The sequence below is a fragment of the Coffea arabica genome, chromosome 3e, assembly GCF_036785885.1.
Source record: "Coffea arabica cultivar ET-39 chromosome 3e, Coffea Arabica ET-39 HiFi, whole genome shotgun sequence".
Classification (NCBI taxonomy): domain Eukaryota; kingdom Viridiplantae; phylum Streptophyta; class Magnoliopsida; order Gentianales; family Rubiaceae; genus Coffea; species Coffea arabica.
In genome coordinates, this window is record NC_092315.1 from 7,938,574 (window position 1) to 7,961,055 (window position 22,482).

The 22,482-nt window shown below is 35.2% G+C and overlaps 2 protein-coding genes across 2 annotated transcripts; both read right to left on the reverse strand.

The window, feature by feature from the left end:
- Positions 1 to 11,208: 11,208 nt before the first annotated feature.
- Positions 11,209 to 15,144, reverse strand: LOC140038346 (uncharacterized). The gene is made up of 2 exons (XM_072083679.1): positions 13,568 to 15,144; positions 11,209 to 12,211 (listed from the first exon to the last, which is right to left on the reverse strand). The coding sequence occupies exons 1-2, from the start codon at positions 15,142 to 15,144 to the stop codon at positions 11,209 to 11,211; spliced, it is 2,580 nt and encodes an 859-aa protein (XP_071939780.1).
- On the reverse strand, positions 13,814 to 22,281 carry LOC140003902 (putative late blight resistance protein homolog R1A-4). The gene is made up of 4 exons (XM_072084645.1): positions 21,238 to 22,281; positions 17,579 to 21,120; positions 16,729 to 16,957; positions 13,814 to 16,223 (listed from the first exon to the last, which is right to left on the reverse strand). Exons 1-2 carry the CDS (start codon positions 22,183 to 22,185, stop codon positions 17,623 to 17,625), a joined length of 4,446 nt encoding a protein of 1,481 aa, XP_071940746.1. The 5' UTR covers positions 22,186 to 22,281; the 3' UTR covers positions 13,814 to 16,223; positions 16,729 to 16,957; positions 17,579 to 17,622.
- Between the last annotated feature and the right edge of the window lie 201 nt (positions 22,282 to 22,482).

The window sequence follows — 22,482 nt, forward strand, 5'->3', positions numbered from 1 at the left end:
CATACTTTGACTTGACTGGTCCATTTTTTTCCTTTAAAATATCTTTTTTTTTTTGACTTATTCTTTTGTCATGACTATACTATTACTAAATAATTGCTATTGGTTTACATTAATGGCTAGTGGCTCATCTCACGGATCATAGAAATAACTTTTATATTTCTTACTTATAATTTGATGAAATTATATTTTTGAAATATATCTCAAAGTTTTTTTTTTTTGAGCAAAATGTATTTCAAAGTTGGTATTACCTTACGTGAAAATTCCAAAGAAATCATTTAAAATATGATCTCCCTTTGTGTGTCTTATATTCTAAGAGCAATTCAAATGAATCTAGTGGTTTGCAATAAACGATTTTCCATCATTATTGCATAATTCCATGCTAAACCAAATTCCATTGGAGGAAGTTTACTTTAATAGAATTTTATTCTTAACTAAAACATCCAAGTCAATATTACAGAAAAACCTCCAAAAGTTGTTTAGGCATTAATTGTTGGAAAAAAAAAATCTAATCCACCAAAGTACCAAATCATATTGCTGATTCATTCAATCGGTCTAGGGATGGCAACGGGGCGGGGGACCCCTCCCCCATCCCCCGCCCCGTTGCCTATTAATTCCTCCCGACCCCCGCCCCGTCCCCCGCCTCCCACTCCCCCCGCCCCGCCCCGCCCCGCTTCTCCCGCGGGGTTAATAAAATTTTATTATAGTTAAATTTTAATAAATAATCAAATACTAAAATATCAACACATCATCAAGTTATTATTCATTGTAATTTTACAATTAAAACTCATAAAACAATCAAGCAAAAGTTATTTGAATACAATCCAACATGTTGAAATAAATACAACTAAAATAGTTAAATTTTCACTTTTGGTACAAATACAATCACTAATTCATTATTGTGTTTGTGCTTTTTTTGAGAAAAAAGTGTTATTCTATTAAGTGTAATTAGAAATTTAGTATAAATGTATTAGTACATTTAGTATAACTAATTAATAAATTCTATTAGTAGACATGTCTAATTATTCGTATAATTGATAATATAAATTATATTACATACACTAATATACATTATATAATACATCTATCTAATAATATCATTATCATAAGTTTATAACTAATTAAATTACGTATTATATATAATTATATTTATTTATTTATATATATAATTTCTAAACGGGGGGGAAAAAATTCCCCCCCCCCACCCCCGCCCCAACCCCAGCCCCGAGTTCCGCCCCCATTGCCATCCCTAAATCGGTCCTTCTTTTTTGTCTTTTTTTTCAAAAAAAAAAAATTCTTTCCCTTTTTCTTTGTTTTCTCACAATTGGCGCCTATTCAGTTTGGGACTTTGGGAACACAACGTAGTCATTAATGGGCGACAATCGCCTTTTTTTTTTTTAATCTTTGTTCTTTTTTTTCCTAATTCATGTTTAGTTTCTAAATTATCCAACTAAAGTGTTTTTTTTTCTTGTTCTTCACTAATTCTGGAATCAATTTTTAAAACTCTATTCAGGATAAAAATTTACATCAGCAAGTTTATTTTTCTAGATGAAATTTAAAGGCCTATATTTTATGAATAACGACAAAAAATGAGAAAAAAGGACCTTGGGAGCATGACGTAGCCATTATTGGAATAGAAAAAGGACCTTGGGAACATAATTGTGTTTGGATTGCATTTTTTTAGATTTTTTTTAGAAAAATTACTGTAGCGATTTGGTGTACGTGAGAAAGAAATGTATTCATGGAAAATGTAACAATTTTTCGACGGAAAATGGCTGTCCAATCACGTCATAAATGGGTCACTTATTCTATCAATACTGATTTAGAATTAGATATATGTCAGCAATGTCCTCCTTTGGATGTATCTTTTGAAAGCAGTAACATCACGGAAAAGAAAAACAAAATCTGATTCTGAGGGATTTGAACTTTGAACTAAATTTAGCTGTGTCTACGTTCCTTGTATAACTATCTTAAATGCCTCCACTGATATGGTGATAGGCAACTTGTTTAATATAATGTTAAGTAATAAGACAGCGAATTTATAAAAGTTTCTAATCAACTTGGTAGGAATTTATAAAAGTTTAAGAAGGTTGATATACATGAAGTTAGCCATGATTTTGAAGAATATGGCCTAACTAATGCCTGATCACTAATTTTAGTGGAAAATTTTTCAAGTAAATTAACCTATTGTGAGGAGGCCTTGGTCTGATTGTTAAGGTTGCGACCTCAGGAATTAGAGGTCTTAGGTATCTAATCCCCCGGTTTTGAAATTCCACCATTCTTCTGCTAAAAAAAAATTTAAAAAAAAGGTGAATTAACTTATAACCTTTAACCTTTCCAAATCAATTTCTATTCCGCAAGAGATTCTACTTCTAAAACAAAACTTAAAGGTTGGTATTACATAAAAAGCTCCAATAATACTTAGAATTACATTATTGTTTGGAAATAGATTAAAGTCTTTAATATTACTAATAAGGGCATTTTAGGAAAGAAAAACTAAACCAGCAAATCACCAAATCATATTGGTGGTTCTAATGTGTGTGTGTGTATGATTATGTGTTGTGTCATGGGTGACCTTTTTTGCCCATGAATTGCAATCATATCAGTACAGTTTATGCCATTTTGAAAAACTTGCAATTTGTGATTGCCACTTTCAGGTGACTTCTTTCGATGAGGTTTTTCATTAATTATACTCCTCCTTTTCCTAAAGTAAGTTAGAGTAAATTATAGGGATAATTTCAGAAACCTCCCCTGAGGTTTCTGACATTTACACTTACCTCCCCTGTGGTTTGAACAATTACACTGACCTCCCCTAAGGTTACTAATCCTTTACAAATTCAGTCCAAATGATTAAAATATTGTTTTAGAGAGTGAAATTAGAATTTTGTACCTGATTTGCCATTTGTGCTACATGTCCAATGAATGACAAAGTATTACAAATTAATTAATAATTAATAAACTTTAAGGAGCGTAGTTTATAGGCAAATACGTATTACTTATTTAAAGTACCAACTCTTTACGGATATTTTACTTTCAAACATTTACTTTATTACAAATATTTATTCTCAAATATAGATTTGTATTTACTCTCAAATATTTAATTTTCGTTAAATAAAAAACCTACCAGTTTTTCTTCCGTAGAAATATTAATATAACACTTTTTCAATTTTAGTTATAAATATTTATGTATTTAGCATAAATTAAATGATTCAGGATAAAATACTCATAAAGAGCTAATACTTTACTCATGTAATGGATGAAAACCATAAAAAAATTAATACTTTATGGGCCATTTCTTTTTTTTTAAAATATTTAATTTATATCAAATAGATAACCTACTGATTTTCTTTTTGCGAGAATATTACTGTAACACTTTTTAATTTTTAATTACAAACGTTAATATATTTATCATAAATTAAATATTTGAAAATAAAATATCTGTAAAGAGCGGGTAATTTAAATAGCTTATGTTTATTTGCCTATAAACTATGAGTACAACGTCCTGAGCAATCTCCTTGGCTGCAGCTTCAATCTTGAATCCCAAATTAAACACCTTATCTGCCTCATCATCACCGTTTCTCAGCATGTCAACAGACTCCCAAAGCGTCCTCAAAAACATCCAATCCTGATTGACATCATCGAACCTGTCAACATCATTGCCAAACTCATCAGTCCAGTGATATCTATCAAAACTTCTCCTTAGCCCTTCCAAGGTAGAATGTATGAGATCAAAGCTGGAACCAGCGGCAGCCATCTGCAGAATTTTGATCTCTTGACTTTTGGATACAAGTACAACTATCTACCAGATTTGTCTATTGAAGCATAATTCCTACTCATGGTTCAAAGTCGCGTTTGCGCACACGGTCGTGGCTCGGATCATTTCACATAGGTCAATATGGGCTCGGATCATTTCACATCGGTCTTGACATATTGATTGCAGTATGATGAGATGCAAATTTGAAAATATTTAATATTCTAAAAAATTATGAGTAATATAAAAAAATATGATAAATAAAAATAATAAAAAAGTAATAAAAATTTGAGTTAATTTGGGATGATTCGGAGTGACTTGAAACGACTGAACCATTTCTATCCATCTCAAAAATATCTCGACCGAATTATCGGCGATCCATTATCTTTGAATCATATCGTCTCTCGATATCAGAACGAAGAGCATGTTCCGGTGATGACTCGTCCTGGTCATTGTTTTGAACCATGTTACTGCTAGCAATAATTTTATGTAGGTGGTCATAGACAAAGAAGGCCTTCCCCGGTACGCGCTACTAGTAGCATTCTTTTGTTGAATAGCACACCGAGCATTATTGATTAAAGTACTGCAAATACTAAATACAAATCCATACATAAATAAAACGATAAAGAAAGTTATGGTTATGCAATTGATTGATGTTATATACGTATTAGGTTGGATCTTGTCTCTCCTTGATTTCCTATTATTAAAAATGATAAAGAGTGTTAGCTGAAATAATTTTATAAGATCGAGATTTTATTGTGATTTAACAAACTCTCAATAAATGCTTGGTTAAAGAATTAATATTCTCGTGTTAGTCTACTTGTTTAATTCTTGTTTTAGATTTTAGTCTCCCGTTTGTTTTAAAAGACAGTAGTGTTATTCATTTTGTAACTTACATGTGTCAATTATAATTATATTTTTAATTAGACATTTGTTCCACAATCCTACCAAGCATGTTAAAACTAAAACAATCAAAAGAACTGAGATTCATTTTTGTTAGAAGTCTACGTTTGTTAGATTTTACTACCATATTTAATTTTCTTAGCCTAAAGAATATTGATTGATTTGAGAATGTTTAAAAAAATTCAGTATGGATTATTAAGGAATTGAGAGTTTCATACTTTGACTTGACTGGTCCATTTTTTCCCCTTAAAATATCTTTTTTTTGACTTATTCTTTTGTCATGACTATACTATTACTAAATAATTGCTATTGGTTTACATTAATGGCTAGTGGCTCATGTCATGGATCATAGAAATAACTTTTATATTTCTTACTTATAATTTGATGAAATTATATTTTTGAAATATATCTCAAAGTTTTTTTTTTTTTTTAGCAAAATGTATTTCAAAGTTGGTATTACCTTACGTGAAAATTCCAAAGAAATCATTTAAAATATGATCTCCCTTTGTGTGTCTTATATTCTAAGAGCAATTCAAATGAATCTAGTGGTTTGCAATAAACGATTTACCATCATTATTGCATAATTCCATGCTAAACCAAATTCCATTGGAGGAAGTTTACTTTAATAGAATTTTATTCTTAACTAAAACATCCAAGTCAATATTACAGAAAAACCTCCAAAAGTTGTTTAGGCATTAATTGTTGGAAAAAAAAATCTAATCCACCAAAGTACCAAATCATATTGCTGATTCATTCAATCGGTCTAGGGATGGCAACGGGCCGGGGTTGGGGCGGGGGACCCCTCCCCCGTCCCCCGCCCCGTTGCCTATTAATTCCTCCCCCGTCCCCCGCCTCCCACTCCCCCCGCCCCGCCGCGCCCCGCTTCTCCCGCGGGGTTAATAAAATTTTTTTCCGCGGGGTTAATAAAATTTTATTATAGTTAAATTTTAATAAATAATCAAATACTAAAATATCAACACATCATCAAGTTATTATTCATTGTAATTTTACAATTAAAACTCATAAAAACAATCAAACAAAAGTTATTTGAATACAATCCAACATGATGAAATAAATACAACTAAAATAGTTAAGTTTTCACTTTTGGTACAAATACAATCACTAATTCATTATTGTGTTTGTGCTTTTTTTGAGAAAAAAGTGTTATTCTATTAAGTGTAATTAGAAATTTAGTATAAATGTATTAGTAAATTTAGTATAACTAATTAATAAATTCTATTAGTAGACATGTCTAATTATTCGTATAATTGATAATATCAATTATATTACATACACTAATATACATTATATAATACATCTAACTAATAATATCATTATCATAAGTTTATAACTAATTAAATTACGTATTATATATAATTATATATAATTATTTATATATATAATTTTTTTTTTGCAGGTGGCGGGGCGGGGCCCGTTTCTAAACGGGGGGAAAAAATTCCCCCCCCCACCCCCGCCCCGAGTGCCCCCCGCAGGGCGGTTGCCCACGGGCACCAGCCCCCATTGCCATCCCTAAATCGGTCCTTCTTTTTTGTCCTTTTTTCAAAAAAAAAAAAATCTTTCCCTTTTTCTTTGTTTTCTCACAATTGGCGCCTATTCAGTTTGGGACTTTGGGAACACAACGTAGTCATTAATGGGCGACAATCGCCTTTTTTTTTTTAATCTTTGTTCTTTTTTTTCCTAATTCATGTTTAGTTTCTAAATTATCCAACTAAAGTGTATTTTTTTCTTGTTCTTCACTAATTCTGGAATCAATTTTTAAAACTCTATTCAGGATAAAAATTTACATCAGCAAGTTTATTTTTCTAGATGAAATTTAAAGGCCTATATTTTATGAATAACGACAAAAAATGAGAAAAAAGGACCTTGGGAGCATGACGTAGCCATTATTGGAATAGAAAAAGGACCTTGGGAACATAATTGTGTTTGGATTGCATTTTTTTGGATTTTTTTTAGAAAAATTACTGTAGCGATTTGGTGTACGTGAGGTAAAAAAGTGATAAAGAAATGTATTCATGGAAAATGTAACAATTTTTCGACGAAAAATGGCTGTCCAATCACGTCATAAATGGGTCACTTATTCTATTAATACTGATTTAGAATTAGATATATGTCAGCAATGTCCTCCTTTGGATGTATCTTTTGAAAGCAGTAACATCACGGAAAAGAGAAACAAAATCTGATTCTGAGGGATTTGAACTTTGAACTAATTTTAGCTGTGTCTACGTTCCTTGTATAACTATCTTATATGCCTCCACTGATATAGTGATAGGCAACTTGTTTAATATAATGTTAAGTAATAAGACAGCGAATTTATAAAAGTTTCTAATCAACTTGGTAGGAATTTATAAAAGTTTAAGAAGGTTGATATACATGAAGTTAGCCATGATTTTGAAGAATATGGCCTAACTAATGCCTGATCACTAATTTTAGTGGAAAATTTTTCAAGTAAATTAACCTATTGTGAGGAGGCCTTGGTCTGATTGTTAAGGTTGCGACCTCAGGAATTAGAGGTCTTAGGTATCTAATCCCCCGGTTTTGAAATTCCACCATTCTTCTGCTAAAAAAAAAAAAATTTAAAAAAAAAGGTGAATTAACTTATAACCTTTAACCTTTCCAAATCAATTTCTATTCCGCAAGAGATTCTACTTCTAAAACAAAACTTAAAGGTTGGTATTACATAAAAAACTCCAATAAAATTTAGAATTACATTATTGTTTGGAAATAGATTAAAGTCTTTAATATTACTAATAAGGGCATTTTAGGAAAGAAAAACTAAACCAGCAAATCACCAAATCATATTGGTGGTTCTAATGTGTGTGTGTGTGTATGATTATGTGTTGTGTCATGGGTGACCTTTTTTGCCCTTGAATTGCAATCATATCAGTACAGTTTATGCCATTTTGAAAAACTTGCAATTTGTGGTTGTCACTTTCAGGTGATTTCTTTCGACGAGACTCTTCATTGATTATCTTCCCCCTTTCTCTAAAGTAAGTTAGAGTATATTATACAACTATTATCGTTACGACAACAAAAAAAAAAAAAACTTGCAATTTGTCATTCATTACAAATAAGTTATACAACTGTGTAGCAAACATCTAATAGAGTATTCCATTGCTGTTGATACCAACACGTGCACCTCACTTGTATCAAAATCCGAGGCGTTGTTTTGCATCATACATTTTGAATTTTGTTAGCCAAATCTTGGTCACTGAAAACTGAAAAACCATTCTTGCCCCCCGCTTTCATGCCCACGAGTGCTTTTGTGAATATGAAGGTACGGCATTAAATTTCTTTAGATAGTTATTTACCTTGATTAGTACGTGTTGATCAGTATGATAAATGAAGTACGTGCACTTCAAAGCTAATTTAAATTACCGTAAGACAGCATAAATCCCAAAAACTACAAAGCCATTCGTAAACAAAAAACTGGTTGCCTAGGGTTGAAAATTAATAAAATTTCTGCTTCCTTTTCTTTTGCATTTCAGTTACAAAAAGCATCAGCTACAAACTTTATCAGATTTATATGCTGTTGTTGCCTAAGAGGGATGTTTTTCATTTCCTTTTTTTTTTTAGATGGTTCTATCCAAAGTAGGCATTATAGTTGGAACGATTGTCATCATTGTACTAAGAAAGAAGGGTTAATTCCACTTTGTCCCCCCAAACTTTGGATGATTACTCACTTAAGTCCCTAAACTTCAAAATGAGACACTTAAATCCCTAAATTTATAAATACCTCCCACTTAAGAAAAAATATTAACAAATCCTGAATGCCGTTGGTGGTCGAAGTGTCTCATTTTATAAGGGTTTAGGGATTTAAGTGTCCCATTTTATAAGTTCAGGGACTTAAGTGGGAGGTATTTATAAGTTTAGGGACTTAAGTGTCCCATTTTGAAGTTTAGGGACTTAAGTGGATAATCGTCCAAAGTTCAGGGGGACAAAGTGGAATTAACCCAAGAAAGAATGTTAAACTTATTACCGCATAAAAGTTTCTGACTCTTTATGTCAGGACTGCACAAAATTAGTGCTACTAAAGGAGCAGATTACACAAGCCTTGAGCAGGTTTCCCACATAGAGACGGAGTTCTTCTGAAACCATATCTTGGAGCAGCAAGAAGGCAATGTCTGCGTATTTTTTATGGCCATTTGCCCAAACCTGACCTTTTCCCATGCTTCTTAAATCAAGAATAACTGGATCTGTCCCAGTAGCACATCTCTGCATTTTTATGAATTACAGGGAGAAGAAATCCAAGATCAGTTTTTAACCAAGTTATTTGACAAACTATATCATACCATTTGTATGATGACTTGTGGCAACAATGACATAAAAGTGAATTTGGTAAATCTTAGAATCTCAGCAACTAGGTTATGCTCTCCAGGATTCTAAAAGACAAGCTCTGTTACAAAATAAAGGTAAAATATAAAAAAGTCCCATGTGGTAAATCTAATACACAGAAAAGCCTTCCGTGATTTCAAAATATATAACACGACACCCCGTACTTTGAACTAAATTGTAAAGGTGACGGAATCCGTTAAAACTTAACGGAAATGACTTATTGGAATCTAAAAAAAAATTTTATACCTAATTTTTAACAAATATACCTGTTCTACCCCTTAACCCTCAATTCTCTCTATCTAGAGAATAAAACAAATAATTTTTTTGAGTTGTCTTTTGCTTAATTATATCAAGGCATTTTGGTCATTTCGTCCATTTCCGTTAAGTTTAACGAATTCCGTCACCTTTACAATTTAATTCAAAATACGGGGTGTCGTGTTGTATATTTTAAAACCACGAGGGGCTTTTCTGTGTATTAGATTTACCACAGGGAGTTTTTTTGTTTTTTACCCCAAAATAAATAGCATGTGATGAATCCCTCTAAATATGGGTAAAATAATTATGCTCTCCAGCACATCTCATTGTTGTCACCTTGCTTCTTGAGTATGGTTTGAGGACAATGTACATCATTTAGATAGTAACTGGGCAGTTTTCCCTTTCGAAATAAGAAAAAGGTAGCAACCAGATTTAAAGATAATTGAGAGCACAAAGAAAAGCTCAGAATTCAGATTGAAATTCTTGCCTTGGCACCCCCTCACCCCCTCATTAAGAGTCAATTGCATTTGCATATGCACTGAAACATTATTAGTCAATTCTACAAGTTCCTATAAACTTCTTCCCCTCATTAGTTTCAACTACTGCTCTAATTTTGATTACTCCACTCTTGTAGAGCAAAAAATGAACATTCTAGGAAGGGATGTTTTCTAATAAGCTTCTGTCTTGCATGCTTTTCACAAAATTCTGGACAGGAAAGACAAATAACTATCATGCTTTTTCTTTTGCAGGTTCAAAATAAACTCTTGATGCTCCTATTAAGTAACATCGGAACTGTCATTTCCAGGATCTATAGGAAGACATGTTGGATAAGGCGGCCTGAACAATGCTAACACTTGAACACTTGAGTCGTGCTTGAAAGCACTGTCCTAAGAAACTATTTCAGAGTATTGAAACGTTTCCCCAGGATTAAACAAGTCTTCCTCTAATTTGTAAGAGGGATGTAGAACCAGCAAAATATGAAACAAAACCAGCAGGTGAAATAAGAATATTAAGAAGAGCAGATGGAGAAAGGGAGGAGAGAATTTGCGAAGCATAGACTTCGTTCTTCGGTGTGTAAATTGAACCTGCCAAATGGTTCTATTTATAGGCTTCATGATGATACAGAATACGGAAGAGGTAAGCTGATTTCTCGTGAGAATAGGCGTGCATCCGTGCCAGACTTTATCCTTTGAAGTAGTCAAAGGTCTATCCTTTGTTGTGAGCTATTGGAAAAAGGCTATTGGAAAATGTCAGACCATCGGAAGGCTACTTGACCGAAGATGTCTCACAATCTGATTTCTTGAATTTGGCCTTCAGCAAAATCTTGTCTTTGACCAATTCTTCCCTCAAAATAGGAACAAATATTTCTGATGAAGTTTTATCAGATGAGACCGTAACAAACATAAAAAAAATCTTTTGGAATATCTATTTTTACAACAATCTCCCACCTATTTCAAAAGATTTTAGACAAAAGAGTATGAACATCTGCTGGATTTGTTTGAGCTTAATGTAATCAGTTTGGTGTCTTTTGGACTATGAACCAAACTTAAATTGATAAAATATGTCTTACAGAATTATTGGTGAAAAAATATCTTTCTATGAACCAATAATTCTTGTTGTATGACAGAGATCTTATCAATCACATTACAACCCATAATTTTGCTGTTCAATGCAGTTTTGCGCATTTAGGCCATGCGCCTGCCTGGCTATTCATGAGAGCTCTAAAGATTTGGCCAAAAAATCTTATAGGAGCGGCCCCACTCCACTCTCATATAGGTGAATTTATCAAGTGTATACTGCTATAGATACACCTCCCTAAAGAGACATAAATTCATTAAGAGTATTAAACTCAGCCTCACGATTGCTAGCAGTTAAAGCACTCATCTCAGAAGGGACTTAAATTTCAAGTGCTTTACTGTCAATATCGACTTGTTATTACCCATATGAACCTATTTCATGGGATCACCAATCACATAGGTTGGGTTACCATCTCTATTGACAACCGTTGGCCTAAGTCCCATCTCCCTTGTAGTTTGAAGAATTAATTTTCTTCCTACAGGTTTAGTCAGAGGATCGGCCAAATTCAACTCTGACTTCACAAAATCAATGGAAATAATTCCATCTCTAAGCAGCTGCTTTACGACATCATGTCTCAATCTCATGTGTCGACTTTTACAATTATAAGATTTATTTTTTGCAATAGCAATTGCCGCTTGACAATCACAGTGTATAGACACAGGAGGCAACAGTTCCTTAATAGGAGGAATATTGGCTAAGAAATTTCTTAACCAATCTGCCTCAGAACCAGTCAGCTCCAGAGCTATGAACTCCGATTCCATAGTTGACCGAGCAATGATTGTCTGTCTGGCTGACTTCCATGCTACTGCACCACCACCAAGGGTGAACACATAACCACTAGTGGATTTTGTGTCATTTGAATCAGAGATCCAATTAGCATCACTGTAACCCTCTAATACAGTGGGAAATCCACTATACAGGATACCAAAATTCATGGTACCTCTCAAATATTTCATTAGTCTGACTAATGCAAACCAATGCTCACGATTGGGATTGTGAGTATATCTACTCAGTCTACATACAGCATAAGCTATATCTGGTCTAGTGAAATTCATCAGATGCATCAGACTCCCAATAATCTGAGCATATTTAGACTGAGCAATTGGGTCACCATTATTTTTCTTTAACTGAGTGTTAGCGTCATAAGGAGTACTAACAGGTGTCACATCATAATTTTCAAACTTCCTAAGAAGTCTCTCTGTATAATGTTCTTGTGTCAACATTATACCATCACCTTTCCTTATGATTTTAACACCCAATATTATTTTGGCTTCACCCAAATCTTTCATATCAAAATTAGAAGACAAAAAATATTTAGTACTATTTACAATATCTAGACTAGTACCAAATATAAGCATGTCATCCACATATAAACTGATTATCACATATTGATCATTTATAATTTTGACATATACACATTTATCCACTTCTACAGATGAAAATCCATCTTTCATCAATACTTGATCAAATTTCTCATGCCACTGTTTAGGAGCTTGTTTTAGGCCATAAAGAGATTTAATTAGTTTACAAACCTTATTTTCTTGTCCAGATACAATACATCCCTCAGGTTGAAACATATAAATTTCTTCTTCTAAATCACCATTTAAAAAGGCTGTTTTGACATCCATTTGATGAATAACAAGTTTATGGATAGAAGCTAAAGCAAATAAAACTCGAATAGACGCAATTCTAGTTACTGGTGCAAATGTATCAAAATAATCAATATTTTGTTTTTGAGAAAATCCTTTTGCTACTAAACGAGCTTTGTACTTTTCTATAGAGCCATCAGAGTTATATTTTCTTTTAAAAATCCATTTGTAACCAATAGGTTTTGCACCAGGAGGTAAGTCTACCAAAATCCAAGTTTTATTTGACAAGATAGAATCTATTTCAGATTTAATTGCTTCTTTCCAAAATTTACACTCAGGAGAAGAAATAGCATCGGAGTATGTTAAAGGATCATTATCAACAAGAAAGGTTTGGAATTCATTTCCAAATGAAAATTCTTTTCTTGGCCTTTTGCTCCTTCTTAATTCCTCAATTGGAATAATTTCCTTACTTATTTCAACAGGTGCATGAGAAATTTTACTAGACAGTGGAAAAATATGTTCAAAAAATTCAGCATTCTTTGTCTCAATAATTGTATTACAATCAAATATATCACTTCTTAACACAAGAAATCTATATGCAGCACTATGTTCAGCATATCCAATAAACATACAATCAGAAGTTTTAGAACCTATTTTCCTTTTCTTAGGTTCAGGCAACAAGACTTTAGCAAGACACCCCCAAACTTTTAAATATTTCAAATTTGGTTTATAATTTTTCCATAACTCATAAGGTGTTTTGCCAGTCTTTTTATGTGGGATTCTATTTTGTAAGTGACATGCAGATAATATAGCTTCTCCCCATAAATTATCTGGAGCATGAGAACTAATTAACATAGAGTTCATCATTTCTTTTAATGTTCTATTTTTCCTTTCAGCTACTCCATTAGATTCTGGAGAATAAGGTGGAGTTATTTCATGTATTATGCCTTCCTGTTCACAAAGGTTATCTAAAGTTAAATATTCTCCACCCCTATCTGATCTAATTCTTTTTATCCTTTTATTAAGTTGATTTTCTACTTTAGACTTATAGGATAAAAAGGCATTATAAGTATCATCTTTATTTCTAAGTAAATAAACTTTGGTATATCTAGAATAGTCATCTATAAAGGTGACATAATACCTTTTCCCACCTCTAGTCATTGTTTGTTTTAAATCACCTAAATCAGTATGAATTAAATTTAATAACTCAGTTTCTCTATGGACAGTTATACAACTTTTCTTTGTTATTTTAGCTTCTGCACATATTTCACATTTGTCCATATTATCATTAATACCATAAATTAGACCACATGATTGCATTTTCTTTATATAACCAATATTAACATGTCCTAATCTAGCATGCCATAAAGAAATGGAATCAACAATATAAGCAGAAGAAGATGCATTTTCATTTATCACATTGGAAATATTAAGTACAAAAAGTCCCTGATTACAATAGCCTTTCCCTACAAACACATTATTTCTTGTCATTACAATCCTTTCAGATTCGAATGATACTTTCACCCCAACTTTTCCAAGCAAAGCCACAGAAACAAGATTTGCCCGAATATTTGGAACATGCAGCACATCATTAAGAGCCAAAGTATTTCCTGAAGTGAGTTTCAATAGTACTTTGCCCTTACCCAGAACTTTAGCAGTTCGTGAATCTGCAAGGTAGACTATTTTTTCATCATCCCCTATTGAAGTATAGGAGGAAAACGCTTCTCGATTTGCACTTATGTGCCGAGTAGCCCCAGAGTCTACCACCCATTCTTTAACATTAGCTGCAATGTTCACTTGAGAGATGACAGCAGCAATTATATCATCTCCTTCGGTTAAGTGCACCTTAGGAGGGTTACCATTTGCTCTGTCACCTTTATTATGTCTGCATTGGACTGCATAATGTCCTGGTTTTCCACAATAAAAGCAATTGCCTTTCTTCTTCTTAAAGTTGGGATTGTTAGGCTTGACATTAAAATTTTTGGGCTTGTAGTTCTGGGATTTATTGGCGTACCTTTTATTATTGCTTTGCACCAAATTGGCTTTGTAGGCCATCTCCTTTGCCTTGGTAGCTCTCAACTCCCTTTTGCTTGAATCCTCAATGAGGATGTGTTTCACGAGCTCATCCATGGTATAGTTTTTCTCCTTGTGTTTCAAGTTGTTTTTATAGTCGGCCCATGACTCAGGTAGCTTTTCAATCAGCATGCCAGCAGCGAATTTTTCAGGAAGATTGATGTCTTCATTTTTCAAGTCCTCTAGCAGCATTTGATATTCAGTGATTTGGATTTTCATCTCCTTGTCATCCGTCATTTGCCATTGGTTATATTTTCCTACGACGAATTTTTGCTTGGTTGCATCTTCGGCAGTAAACTTTGTTACCAAGCCTTCCCAAATTGCCTTGGCTTCTTTGCTGCTACAATAGACGTCAAATAATTCATTAGAGAGTGTTTGAAGGATAGTGTGTCGACATACCTTATTGGCATATTGCCATGCTTCTTGAGTCTTGGCATCCGCAGTTGCGGAAGGTTGAGATTCAGTGAGCGCATAAGCTACTCCATGAATGTCAAGTAGAGAGTGCACACGTTCTTGCCATCTTTTAAAATTTTCATTGGCGAAAATTTCAATTTTGGATACATCTGGAAAGGGCTTGGCGAATGGTAGTGCCACTGCAACAGTTGCTGATGAAGGCTGCGGGGTGCTAACATTGTCAGATGCCATAGTTTCTTAGATTGTTGGATAAGGCGGCCTGAACAATGCTAACACTTGAACACTTGAGTCGTGCTTGAAAGCACTGTCCTAAGAAACTATTTCAGAGTATTGAAACGTTTCCCCAGGATTAAACAAGTCTTCCTCTAATTTGTAAGAGGGATGTAGAACCAGCAAAATATGAAACAAAACCAGCAGGTGAAATAAGAATATTAAGAAGAGCAGATGGAGAAAGGGAGGAGAGAATTTGCGAAGCATAGACTTCGTTCTTCGGTGTGTAAATTGAACCTGCCAAATGGTTCTATTTATAGGCTTCATGATGATACAGAATACGGAAGAGGTAAGCTGATTTCTCGTGAGAATAGGCGTGCATCCGTGCCAGACTTTATCCTTTGAAGTAGTCAAAGGTCTATCCTTTGTTGTGAGCTATTGGAAAAAGGCTATTGGAAAATGTCAGACCATCGGAAGGCTACTTGACCGAAGATGTCTCACAATCTGATTTCTTGAATTTGGCCTTCAGCAAAATCTTGTCTTTGACCAATTCTTCCCTCAAAATAGGAACAAATATTTCTGATGAAGTTTTATCAGATGAGACCGTAACAAACATAAAAAAAATCTTTTGGAATATCTATTTTTACAACAAGACAAAGCAACAGCAACAGAATCAATAATGCTTGCCAAAATAAAAGAAGAATAGCACAACTGTCGATGGTGTCACTAGACAACTATGCATCCAATAAAACAACATTGTTGGTCCAATTGAATATAGTGTTACTAGACTTGATATGAGATACGCAATTTTATTTCAGACTTCTCGTAATTTCATCTGAGAAGAAAAGAGAAATGGAATCCTGCATCTGCTGCTTAAATAAGTTACTCCTGCTTCTCATTCCCACAGCAATTTTGAAAACTAAGCTTCTTGGTTTTGTAACTTATTGTCACAATAAAGCTACACCTGTGTCATGAGTTAGGCGAAGAAGTACCTGTAGGTCCCAAATTACTTTGTAACTGACTCCCCTATTTGTACCTCCAGTGCATTTCAACAGATCCCTAAACTCAGTCCCCTCTTTCTCAAGGAATGCCCAATAGTTCTGAGAAAATTAAGAAAATTTATATGAAACAATGAAACCAACAAACAAACAATGATGTAAAACTCTGAAAAAAGTTTAAACGAATAAAAAAAATGTCCAGATTCAACAAATATGCCACATTCTACAAATCTTGTCTGTTGAATATTTAAGGTTTTGCAGTTAATCATACATTCCTAGTAAATAGATTCAGAAGAAGCATATCTTAAAAAGTATTGATGAAAAGAATAAACACGCTTCTGCTTACATCTAAATCTTCCTCAACTTCCTGGACCACATAAGTATCTAGATAAACTTCAAGATCTCTTGATGACTTGACATGAATCTCCACAAAGATAACATGCTCTATTGGTTTTATTCTTCTCATTCGATTTGGTAGTTTTCATTTCCTGTTTTTAGGACCCTTTAGGCTCGCCTCCCCTTCTCAACATATGCTTACTTCAGGGAAGCATTGCTATAGAAAGACAGCTATATCCTGACAGTGAAAAGCAAGAATAATGAAGATTACCTCCAGGGTCATTCGCATGAAGCGCTTGGTTGCACTGGTGATTCAACAGAGCAGACTAGTCTGTAGTAGGAGACACTCTCAAGTTTCAATCATCGCAAGTGCACTTTTTTTGAAAAGATTATATCCGTCCGAGAATTACCATTGTCATTCTGGTGCTGCACGTTGTTACTGGAGCAATGCAACCAGCTTTCTCAGCTAACAACGTTAACTCTGTTCTCCATAACAAAACCTGCAGGTTCAAAATACCTGTTCAATTTCTTCCAACATGTATCTTCCAAGCCACAAGTTCTAGACTTGCTCTCACATAATTGACTATGAAATTTTTACAAAGTCCCGACCAGATCTATCTCAAGCACACATATCTAGGTTACATGTCAAAGATGTGCAAGCAAAAAATTATGATCCTCATGATTCGTTAACAATGTTAACCTGCAAGATTCACCAGCAGAAAAGAACTAGAAATAAAAAAACCCACAATCATTCTGCACTTTTGGTCTTTGCAGCAGAAACAAAAAGTTAACGGACCCCCAGCTCTAATTGTTGAACTTAGCATAGTGATGAGAAGTGAGTGTATAAAACCAAAGGAGAAGATGAAAACCAACTAGAAAAATGAATTTAACTGACTAAAGACGTAGTATCAGTAAGAAACAACAAAAGCCACTGACGTAAAACTGTCAAAGAAAAGTTAGTCAATGACCATCCAGATTGATCAAAACTTTCCAATTCATATTCTTTTGGTAAACTGAAGTTCTTAATACTTTTCAGCTAGTCACATTTCCTCAACGAAGAAATATCATCTCAGAAATGAATTGAAAAAACGAATAAGTTACTGAAAAATAGTGACATGTACTTGCAAATGAGTGGAAGATTGCAATGATGGAATCCATAATATGTTCACGATCTAACATATGAACTACTGATTAGGACTTTGATCTCCCCAGTTGAATCCCCAATCCCTTTTGCCGAATTTTCTGCAGATTGTCCGCACCAGTGCACCTCAATCATTTCCAGCATAGATATTTCTGCAAAATCATGGGGAATTTTCTCAAGTTCTTTGCAATTTTGTAAGACAAGGCGTTCAAGTTTGGGAAGGTGATCACAAGAAGCATTCCATTGGGCAACGTTCAAACTGTCTAACTTCAAGAATTTAAGTTCCTGGAACTCTTCATCCCCCATGTCCCATATCGGCCCCTCAAAGGCACCAGAAAGTAACTTGAGAACTTCCAGCTTTGGTAGCTTCCCGATTGCCGAGATACGATTCCAGGGTAGGTGAAAGTTTGAAAGAGTCAATTTCCTCAGATTGGACGGGAGAATGAATTCAGTGGTATTAATAGGCCTCCCATAGTAAAAAATATTGAGCGACTCCAAATGAGTTAGAGAACTTAATCTTGGAAATTGATTGCAATTACTGGAAGACTTCCGTGATTCGAAGAAAATGCATTTCAGTTTGCGAAGATATGGAAACCTCTTCATTACTTGTTCACTATCTTCACCACAAGAAAGAGATGGACGGGAAAAGCTGACCAAATTTTCCAACTGATACCAGCCTCCAAGCTCTTCATCATCCAATTTGAATGCAACATGAATGTTCACATGAAGATGCCTTAAACTTGTCATTTGCCAAATAGTTTTTGGTAGGACAACCTTACCACGCAACCCCTTCACAATCAAAGTTTCTAGTTTCCTGAGGTTGGCTATTGATTTTGGGATATACTGCAAGTACCCACTCACTGCTAAATATCTCAACCGAACCAGCAGTCCAATTTCAACAGGAAAGGAGACACCAATATTGATGCTTTCAAAATCCAACACCCGAAGAAATTTGAAGTTGTGACAAATGAATGAGATGTCATAGGGACATCTGGGCTCTGCATCAGTGGAGGCAAAGAATATCAAAGACCGAGTGCCCGGGCCAGAAGGTCTTGATTCAACAAAATGATTTCGCTTCAGAAAAATGCTCAATCTATAGGCCTTATATGTTACAGGAGCTAAATGATCGTGAAAATCAAATTCAAAACCATAATCTGAGCTAGGAAAAGAAGAATATGGTTCATCAGACTTCATTAACAGCTGCAAGAAATTCTCACTTTTGGCCTTCGATCTGCAGAAAACAAGTATAAGATCATGAAGGCGACATGATTTGACCTGCCCGTTGGATCTTCTCTTGGAGACTATTACTAGGCTTCTGTTAATTAGATCCACCAAGTATGCCTCGGCAATATCCTCCAATCTCCTTGATTCAGTGTTTGGAATGAAACCTTCAGCAAGCCAGAAACGTATCAATTTACTCACAGGAATATCTCTTTCTTCCAGAAAAACACCCAAATAAAGAAAGCATGCTCTTAGATGTCCTGGCAAGTGCTTGTAGCTCAGTTCAAAGATTTCATTGCACCGAGCTTCTGGATCACTCATTATTTCGGAACTCAAGCTTTCTAAAATGTTTTCCCAAAATTCTTTGCTCTTTTCTGTCCTTTGCAGAAGACCTGAAATTGTAACAGTTGCTAGAGGTAGCCCACCACACCTTTGAGCAATTTTCTTTCCGATTGGCAACAATTCCTGGGGACAACCTTCTCCTTGGAACACCTTTCCTTCTAACAAAATCCAACTTTCATCCTCAAAAAGTGAGCGAAGTAAATGAGGATCACCATTTGGTTCAATTTCCAAGGCCACGTGACAATGACGACTCGTCATTAGAATCCTGCTTCCAATGTTGTCATCTGGGAATGAATTTTGCAAGTCATTCCAAGCTCTAGCATCCCACACATCATCCATAACTATGAGATACTTGTTTTTCAACAAGCATTGACGCAATTTTGATTCAAGATCTTCGGTAGTCATTTGGCAAATCTCATCAGAAAGCCCATGCATGTCATGTAAAATCTTGAGCAGTAATTCCTTCTTCTCATATACTTGGGAAACATAACACCATGCACGACAATGAAAGCGGCGTGTAACATTTTGATTGTTGTACACTTTCCTAGCCAATGTTGTCTTTCCAAGACCTGGCATTCCAACAATAGAAACAATACCTCGCCTTGAGGATCCTCTGGTAAGTTGATCAATTATAACCTGCTCTTCATCACTGAGATTTACCACCATTTCTTTGATTACTTCCCTTGCACGCTCCTGCGATACCATATCGATTGCAACGCGGGAGACAATGCTTTTTGGGACTTTGGCATCAGAGTATGTCAAGCGAATTCCAGTGGCCAGCTCATTAATAAGTCTTAACTCCTCTAATTGATGATGAAACCAGAAGAAATGCTGCCATTGAGCTTCATCCACAATCGAGTCAATAACATATTCCACTTTATATGCTATCTCAGTAGCACGATCACCAACATCTTTCAGTTCTGGATTCTCATGCATATCCGACTCTGAAACACTGACAAGAAATGAACTCAATGACTTGAGATGTTGTTGAATCTCTTCAACATAATGCTTCAATGGTGCAATTGACACAGGATCATATTTCAGCAGCTCCCCTAGGTTTGTGTATAGAAAATCAATGAACCCCAGTTTGTGAGTCTTGGGAAACTCGAACAAGGGAAATTGGGGGCCAATCTCAATAAGCATTCGCTTACGATGCTTCAACTTGTCTAGCAGCAGCACAGATGAAAGGTTAATTTTCTTGATCATCTCTTTTGCGTCTCTTTTGTTGGCAAGATTCAAGTAAGATAAACTTGTTATCTCCCTCAAAAGTGATTCAATTTGTACAAAGCTTATGTCCATTTCCTCTCTGTCCATCACATTCTTAATTGGTTTCAAAAAAATGAGCTGCTCAAGAAGGAGTGCTATTTGATCTTTCCCATCAGCCACGAAAGTCTCAGCATAATTACTCATGAATGGTAGTGACTCCGTTAAGAATGAATCTGCCCTGAAAATCACAATCTTAAGAAGCATTCGGCGAATAGAGTTTTTTAACATAGATTCTGAGATCTTCTTGGCCTCAAATGACTGACAAAGAGATGCAACCTGGTCGATCACTTGTTCAATGACTGCAAAGGCCTTTTTCCCATGTTCTAACTTCTCGTCAAGTAAATCTTGGTGATCCCTTCTGAGGTTTTGGAGGATCTGACTGAATTCATGTTTGGTTTGGCTTTTCTGAGCTGAAATCAAGGACAAAGTGCTGCTGCTGAGAGATTCATGGCGGAGTAGCTTCTTCAGGAAAAGCTCTGTCTCAAGAAGACAAATTTCAATAAGCAACTCAGAACATGGAGGAACAGGAAGACGAACATCCTCCTCCGAACATGGAGGAACAGGAAGAAAAACATCCTCCTCCTCCTCCACCTCCATTCCCTCTTTCCGTGCTGCCTCAAACAGAGATGCTATCCATAGTAGCACTGCAGTAATTTCTCCACAGGAACTTTGTACTACCTCCTTCTCTTCCACCTCCTCGTGTAACATATTGCCAAGAAAACAGGTTAACAAGGAAGACACACTGTCTCGAATGTCTCCTACTCTCCAATTGAAATAATATTTACAAAAACAACAAACAAGATCCCCAACCTGATATCTTCCTATTTTACAGTGAGCTATAAGGAAATGGAGATGCAATTCCATGAAGTAGGGATTAGTAGGATCAATCTCACGCTGCAAATCCTCCACCACCAGAAGTTCAGCAAACTTGATCTTTTTCCTCTCTTCAAGTGGTGAGTCTGTTGTTGTTGTTGTTGTTGTCATTTTGTAATGGCACCAGTAATTACAAGACTGAATTGCAGTGCGCACAATCACAGATGCAACATGATTCAGGAAATTATCAATAACGCTTCCATAGTTATCACCAGCTGTTGCAGCGAGAAAGTCAAAACCACTACCACATGCACCAACAATGTAATCACGGATCCAGTCTAACTCTTTGTACCAGGCATACACTTGTTTTCGAAAATGCATAGATTCTCCATCAGTAGAATCAATAGTCAGCAACATAAACCGCAGATTCCATATTACAGAGACGACAAAACTTGTCCAAAACGAAAAACAAACGTCACCACCTCCATCGGGAAGAGGACGAGTACAGTTTACCTGGAATGAGCATAATGACAAATGGTCGACAGATTCTTTAATTTCTGTCATCAAGCGCTGAGTTTCTCCTTGGCAACAATGGACTAATTCCAGGACTTCCTCATGATTCAGGTTCTTTATCTGCTTCTTCTCTTCAAGGTTCTGGGCAATCTCCTCAGCTGCAGCTTCAATCTTGAGCTCCACAGCACATGACACCTTAGCAGCATCACTCCACTGGTGAATGGATTCAAGAACTGAGCGCAAAAAACTCCAATCCCTGTTGAGTTGATGGATCCCATCAATGAGGGAGGCTGAGCGGGTGGATTGCAGTGGCGAGCTCAACAACTCCCAATAGTATCTGATCCCATAGTTGACACAGCTACAATCAGCACCTTGCAGCAGAATTTGATTTAGTAACTCCTCCAACGCCATAGAAATGCGAGCAGCAGCCATGATCTCAATCTCAATGTCGATCTTTAGATTCTTGCAAGTACGTATCAGCTTTGTTGCAATGATTGCTACTTCACTTTCTGAATTATTAGGGTACTTTTCACTGTACACTTTTTTTTGGCTGACGTCCAGTTGGCTCTCTGTGTTGGACAAGGGGCAAGGGTCCTGAACTCTATAAATTACATGTTTACCATTATAATTAATCAGAGTCTAAACCATCCAAATTTTTTTTTTTTAATATTTACCATTGTAATCAATTTTTGGCAAAGTCTGAGTCATATAAATCGGGTAAACATTTGC